Source organism: Branchiostoma floridae, chromosome 8 (genome assembly GCF_000003815.2).
Source record: "Branchiostoma floridae strain S238N-H82 chromosome 8, Bfl_VNyyK, whole genome shotgun sequence".
Classification (NCBI taxonomy): Eukaryota; Metazoa; Chordata; class Leptocardii; order Amphioxiformes; family Branchiostomatidae; genus Branchiostoma; species Branchiostoma floridae.
Window position 1 is genome coordinate 5,710,008 of NC_049986.1, and position 12,911 is coordinate 5,722,918.

The 12,911-nt window shown below is 41.5% G+C and overlaps 1 protein-coding gene across 1 annotated transcript in view; it reads right to left on the bottom strand.

Moving 5' to 3' along the window:
• Positions 1 to 12,911, bottom strand: part of LOC118421150 (hemicentin-1-like) — a 53,986-nt gene that overhangs the window by 36,663 nt on the left and 4,412 nt on the right. The window contains exon 5 of the mRNA XM_035828311.1: positions 12,119 to 12,246. Within this exon, the coding sequence (XP_035684204.1) occupies positions 12,119 to 12,246 (128 nt within the window). The remainder of the gene's footprint in view (positions 1 to 12,118; positions 12,247 to 12,911) is intronic.

Consider the following 12,911-nt stretch of genomic DNA (forward strand, 5'->3'; position numbering starts at 1 on the left):
AGCAGGGATTGTCTACGGTTTTGGGGTGAATCGTTGGTAGGTTAAAAACAAGCTGGGGGTAAGTCGGGAGCCAAATTCGGCCATGTGTAACCTAGGCATAATGTTGAATGATGTCCTCCGAATTGAAAAAGGTCACTATATTGAATTAGCTTTTGCTACTGGTTTTATTGATTGTACAGAAGAAATCCTCATTCATTGGAAACTGCTGATTATTGTTTACACAAAGATGACACTTTTTAGTTGAGTTCTATATTTTGACGAAGATGTAACGAGATGATTTTCGTCACAATTTTGCAAATGTCATCATGATATCCATAATGTGTATGTCAAATGCCACAAATGAAATTCCTGGACTCATGGATCTGATGTCAGAGATGGCAATGATACTTTAATTTCATAATCTTGCAAAATGTACAAACAGTTCTTGTTATAAATATTATCAATTTTTCTTCATTTTGACATTTGTTAACAAATATACATCAACATTTGGAATATACTACAATTTCATTATTTGGCAGGAAATTTTACAACAAAGCAATGTACTCATCTATGTACATGTATTGTCTAAGGTGCTTATACAGGCAATGGAATGACGATATTGCTACCTTACACAACTTTGGAACACGATGAAGAAGGTGTCGCAGAATGTTAAGTCTTTATAAGGGAGGAGAATCAGGTAGTGGGGAAAATATTGTTCGTTCTGAAATATGAATGGGCTTCTCATATCATTGCATTGCACACTCGTTCATGTAAATGTCAATAACAAAAATTATTGATACATAGATATAAAATTTTAACTTTAACACTATGAAATACTGCTCCAATAGTTCAAACCGCAAGAGCGAGTGAAATAGACACCATATCATGATCACTGTAATATGTGTCTTCTACATTTATCTGCACTTTGTACTCAGTCTGCACATACACATGGTCAAGCAGGGAGGCATAATCTGTGGTTGGGTGGTGAACATGCTGCGTAAAACCATGTTGTGCCATGAAAGTTACAATACTGTGACAGGGAGACGTGATAAGGTCAACATTAAAGTCTCCTACGACGATTGTAGGTTTTGTCTTGTCAATGGAGGCTAGGAGACTTGTCAGTTGACCCATTAGAAATGGTAACGGCAAATTTGGTGGGCGATATACCGTGACAATGTTGACTTCTGTATGTGCTTTCTTAACAATAACAGCAGTATACTCTAATCTAGCAGCTGCACATCTTAATTCTATTGGAGACACATGGTCACCAGCCATTATCATCACCCCACCCCCTCTTCCTATTGTTGAAAGCCTGTCAGTTCTGAAGCATTTTGTCCAAGGCAGCCTTACGTCAACTTGTGAAGAATCTGAGCAATGTGTACCTTCTTGGTCATGTCTTAAAAATGTTTCCACAAAACAGAAAACCTCATGTTTGAGAGCTGAATGGTGAGCTTTGAAATCTTTCAGATGCTGTTCAAATGACCGTATATTTAAGTAACCAATGGTAAGAACAGTGTCAGCACTAGGGGGTGAATAGTTAATTTGCTCATTTTGTACATTTGTTTGCCGAAGACGAGTCATTTCATCTTTGACAGCTGAATTTACGCGAATTGCATTCTGATCAAATCCAAGAAGGTACAAATTGCTCAGCTTCTTCACACGACTCAAGCCAACATAAGCCTGCCCTGGCATAAAGCGCCCTCTACCTTGCATGCTCATGACAACCTTGTCTAATGTTCGACCTTGAACTTTGTGGATAGTGCATCCCCATGCCAATGTCAGCGGAAACTGAGTCCGCTCTCCCAATACTGAGCGACCTTTTCCAACTGGGAATTGTGCAGTATGTCTTTTGATTGGTACCGCATGAGGAAACTTCTGCTTGAATTGACTGTTTGCAATGGCTTGTCTACCTACATTGTCACTGTCAAATCTAACAACAATAGTTTGAATGTCTTCTCCCAATTTGTCGATTCCAATGACGGTACCGAGGACTCCATTGGAAAGGCCATCTGCTACATCGATGTTGACCGTCACCATCACTCTGGCTCCCACAGTCACATGCACATACTCTCTAAGATTACCGGTCTCGGATGGTTTTTTTGGAAAGGCGATGTTGACAAGTCCTGTTTGAACATCCTTTCTCCTGTCAATGGCCTTGATATGGAAGATGTCCGTTGTGGACCTAGCCAACTGAGCTTCATTGTGGTCATCAACGTCTTGGTTTGTCTTGAAAATATGTAGAGCATCCACTGGGTAATCGGCATCGTCCTTGTCAATGACCCGTGTGCGGAGTAAATCCATATCTTCTTCTGTACAGTCACCTGTGCGTACCCTCTGTAGGAGATCAGCGAACACCTTGTCACTCCTTTGTCTTACTGTCTCTGTCAGTTCTAACATCTCAATCTTCTCCTGCCATAATGAGCCGTGCAATCTTGCATAGCTGCAAATAAAGAAAAAGTGTTGAGAGGGGATTAGTTATGGGACAATGAGCAAGTCATTCCACAAGTTTGGAGTACTAGTCTACTCACCGATCTGAAGGGTCAGCAAAGACATGCCCCTGGCCCACAGGTTGAAGCTGGAACAGATCTCCCACAGCTAAAATGCTGACTCCTCCAAACCTTGAGTCAGGGTCGGCGTCCCCACAAATGTCTTGCAAACGGCGATGTATGTGATAGAGTAGGTCCGCCCCTACCATGGATACCTGTGTGTATATGGAAAATTGTAATAGAACATAGCATATCATATTCCATATATTCAGTAAAAAACATGAAATGTGATGCCTTGTAGTCGCCTGACATCGCATATACAAATATACAAAGTAACCTACATTGCTATGTGTCATTATGTAAGGTTAATGTTTAAAGCATACAAACACACAAGTGTCCACTCTAAGCATAAAGACAAGCCTGAGAGTAATTCCTATTTCCCTACCTCGTCAATCACCAGAAGTTTCAGCTTCCCCAGGTGTTTTCGGAGTGCTTGTAGCTTTTCACAGCTTGGCGGCACGTACCTATTGTCCCTATTTGGTCCGCAGGTGAAACCCAGTGCTGAATGCAAGGTCATTCCTTGGATGCCGAAGGCAGCGGTCCCCGTAAACGCAGTCAGAAGGAGAGGTAGCTCATCAGGTTGGAAATGCCCGGAATGCGGTTTCAGAAGTTTCAACGTCAAGTAATGTACCAACTTGATTATATGGCTTTTACCGACCCCACCTGGTCCGCTGAGAAAGATTGTGTATTGTGGCATAGTGTGCTTGTGCTTCAAGGCAAAGATTGCTTTTTTACACCACTGACGATGATACATCACGACTTCAAGCTGTTTGTGGGTCAGAGAGCGCATCATAGCTCGGTACTCCTCCGATGTTAGTAATGTTTTATCCGCCTCAGCTTTAAACCGAGCACATATTTCGGAGCAATTGCTCCTAGTCGAATCATTCGACAGATCAACATTTTCAAATTGGTCTTCCATAGGTAGATCTCGGTCTTTGACGGAACCTTCTGCTAACTGCTCCGACTGCAGGAACTCCACATTTGGTGCCACATCGTTCCACATGTCATCCATGGGGCCCATTCGCTCCAAGTCCTCACATGCTTGCTCAACCTGAGTAGCATTGACACTGAACTTTGACTCATTTGTCTGAACAATGTCCTTCACTTGGTCAAAATGTTCTTTAAATGACCGGAAATGCCTCTTGAGATCAACATCCTCATCCTTCCAGGGCAGGTAAAGCATGAGCATATTTCTGTACCTTTCCTCACCTTCCCTTTTCTCCTTATGAAACCTGACAATGCAGTGCTTTTTACGTTTCTTCATTTTCCCCAAACCATTGTGCAAAGTAATGACAGGTGGGCCCCGTGGCTGGCATGTGACATCCCCGGTATCTCCCTCATAGTTCTGCAGTTCATCATGATCTGGATTGTGGTCTGAAATGTCAGTTGAGATGTTGTCTTTCGCTGGGTTGTAAGTAGCTGCAAACTCCAGAAGGCACATGTCTTTAAGTGCAGCAGGTCTCGAGGCATATCGATCTTGCAGAGATGTGCAGAATATGTCTTCTTGGTCATCTGCCATATCTTTCAGAACAGTGTGAGGCTTGAGTATGGAGACCCGCTTATCTTTGGATGCACTGTTGACAAACAGAACTCTGCGACTCATCTTTTTTAGCCACAGGGACAGCAACCGATATGCAGTCTCCTGCGCAGAGACTTCCCTGCTATTGAGAAATGCAGAGCCAACCTTCCTAAGCCTTGCTTTGACGTCTTCTCCTTTGCTGTCTTCTGCCACTTTTTTTAATAATTCGCTCATAGACCTTTCAGATTTAAGCATGTAACTCGTGATATACATTATGCATGCATAAACGTCAAGGATGTACTGGACATCCATGTTAGCTGCCCATGTCCGCAAAATGTGTGGGTTATATGGATTTATGGATGTTTCAGATACTTCACGTTTAAGGACGATGTCTTTGCCTGATTTCGTTGTCTGTAAGACTTTGTGGTACAAGGTTGGGTCTACATTTGCTTTTTCAAGAACAATATCCAAGGATATGTTGTCATCAACATTACTATTATCTATGACTGCTCGCACACTTTTTAGAATCTCTGTTTTTATCTTTAAATCTCGTTCAATGTTTGCAGCATTAGGGTCTTCACTCTGTCTAGCAATGAGCGTCTCCTGGCTCGGTGGACGAGGAAATCGGAATCGGCATTTTTGTTCTCGTCTGCATGTTGCCGAGTGGCCGTGTTTCTGCACGGAGAGCACCAACTTTCTCAATTCCTCGTCATTTTCTTCTGGAATAGAACAGGTTATGTGTTCATTTATGAACTTGACAACATCTTCATCAGAATCAACATTAATTTGGGGGGCATCTTTTATCCACAAGATACTGTGAGCATGCGGTGAACCCCTGGCTTGGAATTCAATGCGAATCATGTAGTCCTGAAGATATCCAATTGGGTGTGCCTTCCCTCCTATGAACTCTTTGAAGAATGCATCAATACGGTGATTAAATTGACGGGCAGCGGTCACAGGGTTGCAGCGTAGCCAATGACATTTTTCCTCATAACTCATGTTCTTGACGTCATCTGCTGTGAAACGCTTGCCATATTGATGCGCTATACTTTGGATCACTTCAGGCCATTGCATGTCAGCTGCAGACAAGGTGAGGAAAAATGTAGGTAATCCAAGCTGTCTTACCATTCCTAGAAGGTCTAAGAGGGCTGAGTTCCAGAATGATGGCGAACCGCGAATGCTTTTCATGAACTTGACTGCTGTGTCTGTGCGAAGCATCTGGTCTATAGTGTTCTGGTTCTTCATCAGCCCTGCATTGATCCTCCTACCTTGAAATGTATGTCCTCGTGTCTGACGCAAATATATCTGTATATTATCGCTGACTTGCTTTGCTTCAACTGCGTATTGTGCAGCAAAGAGATAATCAATATCCCTTGCAAACCTTCCGTCAAAATGTAAAAGCCTTTGATTGAAATACCTTCTAATGGTGATGTCTTTCTGACGCTTCTCACTGAATCCCCCATGGCCATACGGATATTTTGCAGGATTTGCGAGGACTTCAAAATGTGGGTCAGTAAGGAAAGGGCATGGCCGCTGATGTTCACCCGGTGCGACAGAATAAGTACTCTCACCATCCACAACTTCTTCCTCTTGCAGTAGAGAGTCATATGGGATACCTCGTAATTTACATGTTTCTTCAGCAGCGACTCTATCCTCTTCGTCTTCTATCTCCTGTCTCATCTCCAGTCTTACCCCAGCCTCGGCTTCCTCTAGTGCAACATAGTGCAGCTCTTCCATGAGACCGAGTGTAACGGTAGTCTCACTACTTCCATGTAGTGGCTGAATAGTGTGTGTACAATGTGTAGAAGAGACTGCTATGACTTCAATGTTCACCTTCAGCATGTCAGCGACACCTTTCACTGCCAAGTGGTCAGCCCATTCTCCTCTTCTTAACCCATCTACATAGACTTGAAATTGCTGATGTTGTTGTGAGATGGAATTGTCTCCACGTAATGTGCCAATATTGTCAGGAAGTGTGTGGAAGCCGGAATACAGATCTAAGTGCTCTGTAATTTCAAAGTAATCTACAAGGCGTGTTCTTAGCTCGGGTCCACTGACAACTTGAAGTCCAGCGGTATGGAGACACAATGACATAGCATGGAAGAAACAGTTTCCATCACGTGGGACATCCCTTATCTTCAAATTTCTCATTTTTGCCAAATTATCTAATGTCGCATAGTAATCATCAAGAGATGAAGTTACAGAGGCAGGGCATGCAGTAAAACTGCTTCCTGTGTCATAAACTGTGTTCCCTCCTTCATCTATGTTCTGTTCACGAACGTTGTTTGTCATTGCGTCCCACAAATCACCTTCACTGTCTTTCCACTGACTTTCCCAGTCTTTGCAAATAGAGATATCCCTATACAGCGGATTGTTCTCTTGTAGCCATCGTAGTGCTTTCATTACACACTGGGGGCGAATGTATTGGTGCATATAGTGGCCTTTGTAGCAAAGTTTTCTTTTCAGCTTAAATGGAACCACTTCTGCTGATTCTGGCAGTCTGGGCAGTAAGGATATTACTGGCTGCAACTTAGATGGTACGTTGACAGCACTGCCGTGGATGGCCTTTTGACCTCCTCTGGGCAAGCCCACCATCTTCATAAACGCAATCCTTTGGCTAATTAGCCTGAGCTCTAGGGGTCGTAATTCTTTCAATTCCTCCGGAATTACATCAAGTTCCATATCATTTATCCTAGATTGGGTCGGAACATTTCCTTGCTTAAGAGCTGTATGACAAGTCCTGCATATCCAAGATTTTCCGTTAGTTTTCATGTCATTTACAAACTTGAGTATTTTCTCTATGACCTGATTAGATGAATAGTAACTGGCCTTGTACTCCAAGACTGTACATCTGTAGAGGAGTCTACAGCAGGAAATGCAGGCAAAAATTGGGCCGTCTGCTATTTTAGTATGGAAAGCGTTGGCACACTCTTCAATCGTTATTTCTTTGCTTTGTTCACTTTTTCTACATTGCTTCATTTTAGTTCTATTAGCTGCACGTCGTTTTTGAGCTGCCTCTTGTGTTTCTTCTCTTCTTCTTCTCTTCATGTTTGCCCTCATTTCTGCACGCCGTTTCTGAGTGGCTTCCTGTGTCTCTTCCCTTCTTCTTTTCTTCGTGTTCGCCCTCAGTTCTGCACGCCGTTTCTGAGCGGCCTCCTGCGTCTCTTCTCTTCTTCTTTTCTTCGTGTTCGCCCTCATTTCTGCACGACGTTTCTGAGCGGCCTCTTGCGTCTCTTCTCTTCTTCTTTTCTTCGTGTTCGCCCTCATTTCTGCACGCCGTTTCTGAGCGGCCTCCTGCGTCTCTTCTCTTCTTCTTTTCTTCGTGTTCGCCCTCATTTCTGCACGCCGTTTCTGAGCGGCCTCCTGCGTCTCTTCTTTTCTTCTTTTCTTCGTGTTCGCCCTCATTTCTGCACGCCGTTTCTGAGCGGCCTCCTGCGTCTCTTCCCTTCTTCTTTTGTTCGTGTACGCCCTCATTTCTGCACGACGTTTCTGAGCGGCCTCTTGCGTCTCTTCTCTTCTTCTTTTGTTTGTGTACGCCCTCATTTCTGCGCGCCGTTCTTGAGTAGCATGTAGTGTTTCTTTTTGTCTTTTTTTCTTCATGTACGCCCTCTTATCTGCAAGTCGTTTGTTACTTGTCTCCTTTGTCTCTTTTGATCGGTATTCTTGCATCTTTTCATTCTTGTATGCCCGTTTTGCCTCAGCAGCTTCTGGTGATAATTGTGATGTTTTTCTCTTCGTGCTCGTACTAGTTCTCTGTTTTCGTCTTTTTTCCACACTCCTCTTTGAACGAGGCATAGTTGATACCGTACTTCGTATTCACTCAGATTCTTCTCCTAATTGACTGTTTTCAAATAAAGATGAAAGATTCGTTATTGTTATTAGTCTAACATGGGAAAGAAGAATGAAATTGAATTTTCCTGAAGGACGTGAAATAGTTGTAGATTTTGGATGGGCAATTGGTTATTACGTACGCCTTTTACATTTACCACATGTACATCAAAATAAAGAGGATGTTATTTCATGAAAATGTTCAGATTCAATCTAAGCCCTGATAGCCCTAATTTTCTCACCTTCCCATGTGTTGGGCCCCTTTTCACTAACTATGATCATATTTCCTCTATCTTAGGTACATCCTTTATTCGGGGACTGTTCATTGAAGCCGTTATTACCATTAACACATCCTTGCCGACTTTATGTCACACTATACATGTATTTCTTAAAAGATATTGACAGAATCTTTTGAGCCTGATGATGGGAATACATAACAAGTACTTGCTGAAATGTCCAGTTTCGTCACATGTTGCCCTCGAACTGCAGAGGCTTTAATGAGGACAACTCAACAAAGAAAAGAGGGGTTTGCATGGAATTCAGGTTACTGGTAGCTTCACATGAATAAACTTTTACAATTATAGTGTTTTTCATGATAGGACTTTGATATATGTAATGAATTAAAGAAGGAGCATCTATGACATCGCATATAATTTCCTAATTTACTTAATCAATGCAAAGTTTTGCAACTACAATGGACACTGCGTATTACTAGTTGTTCATGCCTAGTGCTCAATATGTTAAGGCTATGGGACAAGGTGGTTTGTACTTCAAGACACAGGGTGGTTTGTACTTCAAGACACAGAATTAGGTACATGTACATGTAAGTACATATATAAGTTTTAGGTGTAAGTTTTAGGTTTTCCTTGCAGCAGGGCTTTCCTTGACACAGCTGGAAAATTTCAGTCAGACTATTTCAGTCAGACTATCATTTTTTAAATCACTTCTTCTGACAAGTGTAATGTTGCTGGCAACATGATCCCTCCTGTGACATTAATCATATGACCTGAATGTGTCAAGCGCGGGACTAGCCAGCTAAGGTTGCTGCTACAAATCAAAGTTTGTTCCTGTTATGTCTCAAAATCAAATCACTGCCATCCTTTGTCACCTATCTTCACGGTGCTGATATCACACATTTTCGTGACGTACAGTATTACTTTCAAAGTCATACACATATACAGGTAGGCACGTTAGTAACAAAATAAAGTAACACTGAAAGTGAACCTACCTTGTAAATAATGTTCATTCTGCTACACAATCTCCCCGTCGCACCATAAGATGCATGTAGCTCTTCACAAAACAGAATACTCCTCAGAATAGTCCGACCCGTGGATGTGCTTACAAGTAAGGTACTTTCTCCCCAACCACAGTTCTTGTAGTAACATGCAAGCCCTGTTGGCAGACCACCATTGTGTCGCAGGATACACTAACTGTACATTCTGCTTCACTATCGCCCCGTCGCACCATAAGCTGCATGTGTCTCTAAGTCACAAAACAAACCTGAGTTCGTCCCGTCTAGATGCGCTTCAACAACTGTTGGCAGGCCGCAGGTCGCATGTCTGGACTTGCAACCACGGACAAATAATGCCTTGTCTTACCGAGGTGATGGACAGGTACACAAACAGGATCCAAATGTGGTGGCTAACCTAAATGAAACTTTGTTTCCCGTGATTGTGCAGGGATCTAACCAAGATTATTGAATACTGAAGTTACCGTAGTTATTCATAGATTGACTGTCTTGTTATTCTTTTCTTCTTTGACCTTATTTTGAAATACATTTGTCCTCAGTCTAAGTATCGAGCATAAACTTACAGCAAAATAGACCATCAGCATGAACAATTAAAAAGGAAGAGGACAGAGTGCTATCTAAAAGCTGATGTTGCTAGGCACTTAGTGTTGCTGTAACATACCTCCAAGTAAATGTACATTAGGCAAAGTACTATGTGTTTCAAACTGGTCCTGCTTTACAACAAATTGCCTTTTTTCTACTCTTATAGAGAGTTAGTTCAAGTATGCACTATTGTTAGGTTTATTCCAATTGAAGAGAGTCATGACACCCCAACGCAGTCCACTCTGTCTAGCTTTAGATCCACACAGACTGCCCCTCCAGACGTATTAAACTGATCTGACTCTTTTCCTCGCCCTCTCATGACCCCTACAGGGCCCCAGCAGGCTGCCCCTGCTCCAGATGTAACATATCTGGCTCTTCCTCGCCCTCTCATGACCCCTGCAGGGCCGGGCCCTACCACTACAAGTTTGGGGGGGTATGTTTGTCCCACTACAACATGTACTGAGGAACCAGTTTAATCAAAATTTATTATGCTCATCAGAAGACAGCTATACAATGTTGCATCATACATTTATGCAAATGGTGTTCTAATTTGAATAATATATGTTTACTGATGTTTACCTTTCAGTACCAAACAGATGCCACCAGCAAGAAATTCCCGCCCTTTATCACTTTTGAATTCATAGCATTTCCTCATTAATTATGCAAATTAGGTCTTTATTTGGCATAATATATGTCTATAAATATCTTTCTTTTTCTCATTTACAAATGTCACATGCTGTAATGGTCTTATAATTGAACTGGGCGTGTTTACACGATTTCCTAATTAATTATGCAAAGTAGATTTCAATTTGCATAATTAAATATGTAATTATATGAAGCATCACTTCAGCTGTCTACATACCAAAAATTATGACAATCCATCAATCCCTTCTTGAGCTATTCCCTTTCAAAGTCTGACACTAAACCTGCCCTGCAGTTCCAAAACAAGCGGCTAGGGTGCCCAAATCTATACCACTTACTTTCGGTCCCACGAGCTATCTACCACTTAAAAATCATGACTACAGCATGTCCAGAACTTGAGATATCAAACCCGGAAGTACCGCTGCAGTACCGTAAGAAATCCCTAGGGGGCCCAAAATCTAATCGTTTTTAGGTGTCATCAAGATCTACCCACATACCAAATATCAATACAATCCATCCAGGCGTTCTCCAGTTATACCGGTGTTCTACACACATACATACATACATACATACATACATACAAACACACGCTACCCAAAATATAACCTTCTTGGCGAAGGTAAAAACTGAAAGAGTATAGGCCAGGGGCTGAAAAATTAGAATTTTAACTGTCTATCAGTTTTCTACATTCCTTATCATTTTAATTCAAAATCATTAACCAGGGGTCGAAATACACATGCTTAACTTGCAATTTGCATGTAATTTTTGAGATTTGCATGTAGAATTATTCTGAACTTGCAATCTTGCATGTTGAATATACCTAGCCTATAATAAGAATACTGAGGAATTAGACACCCAACTCTTAGACAGAACGACATATGGACGTCTTTCTTTTTCCTTCCTTGTTTTTGCTGGTAACTTTCTCTAATGGGATCGTAACCGGTGGTCAGTAGGTGTTATAAATAATCAAAACTTTGCTTTGCTGCAAACTAACATGCTGATTATGTGGACACCTTTCCAAAATTCTTTCTATATTTTTATGCACCGATTTCTGACCGTCAATGGGCAAAACTCTTATCCGTCCTGAGCAGTAAAATTCCGCCAAAGGACGGATTGATGGATGCTGGCTAGAACGTTGCAGTATAGACTAGTTACATTTTGCATGTAAATTTTTAAAATTGCACGTAAAATTTTTGCCAACATGCAATTTTTCATGCAGCAAAAAAAAAGGGCTTTTGATCCCTGCATTAACCATTCCACTCAGACTGTTTTCCTCTTGTTCATTTTTCAATTCATATTGTCATTTGGTTTATCATGAAAATGACATAAAATTATCAATCATTAAAAACTAAATAATCAAAAACATGGTGATACAGTTGTCCCTTGTGAAGGTCACCTATTCAAGGTCACCATGCTGACACAATCATAACAAATACAGCAAATATTAAACAGCTATTGATACAAAAGAAGTAACAATCATTGAAATTAACTGAAAAAAAGGATAAGTTTTTAAGTTGGTAATGATAGAAGATGTGTTTGTAGTAAGATAGTGACACTCACGTTTGGCCCACCTAATTGTATGGAGGTTTTCTTATCATCCTATATTTAATTAGTAGAATTTCATCATCCTATATTTTGAGACCTATTCTGTGTTCTTTCTTTTTTAGTTTATACTTGACCATACAAAGGTAACTAACAGTTTGCTTTTTGCCATGTTAATAAATCTTGACATGAAAGTGTGGTGGTGTAGCGAAGCAAGGCAATATTGTTTACCTTGCACCACTAGCTCCACAATGGTTTGGTCCATCCCCTCATTGTTGAAAGCCTCACACCTGTACACTCCAGCATCTTTAGGCTGTACTTCACGGATGAACAAGTCCCATTTGTCTCTCACCGTCTCACTAAAAACAAGAAATTCAAGACATCATACATGGTTCAAAAATACTTTTATATGACTAGGGTTGCCCAGTGGGTAACCTCAGCTAAAAAGCTAGGTTGTCCATTAACCCTTAAACTGCCAAACCCGGATATATCAGGCACACATATACATGCCCTGTGTGCCACACCCGGATATATCCGGGATAGCGTATTCCCCCGAAGTAGCACCTTTATTCGCGTGTAGCGAACGAACCCCGGAAGTTAGGTACTTCGGCCTTGTTCAGGGGTTTCTTCTTGGAGGTCAGTGGCCAACCCTGGCACTGATAGCATTTTAAAGGGCTGAAACTCTGGCAGTTTAAGGGTTGATATTACAGGTTGCTACAGATTGCTGAAGACTCAACTCAAGCTCCACAAGTGTCAATTACACATCTGGTTATGATGGCAATGTTAATTTCGACTCTCGCTGCGGATAAGGAAACAGATATTATTATATATCCTCTAAACACAAACATCAGAAAATCTCTGACTGGGGAAAAAAGGCATTATGCACACAGGAGATATCTCCTCTTCTCCGTGGTATGTTTCTCCTGCATTTCCCCTGTGCTTTGACTATTGAAGTGGACAAATTGGCTGTGATGTGTTGGCATGATTACATCCATAAGACTTGACCCATTCCGTTTGAGGCATA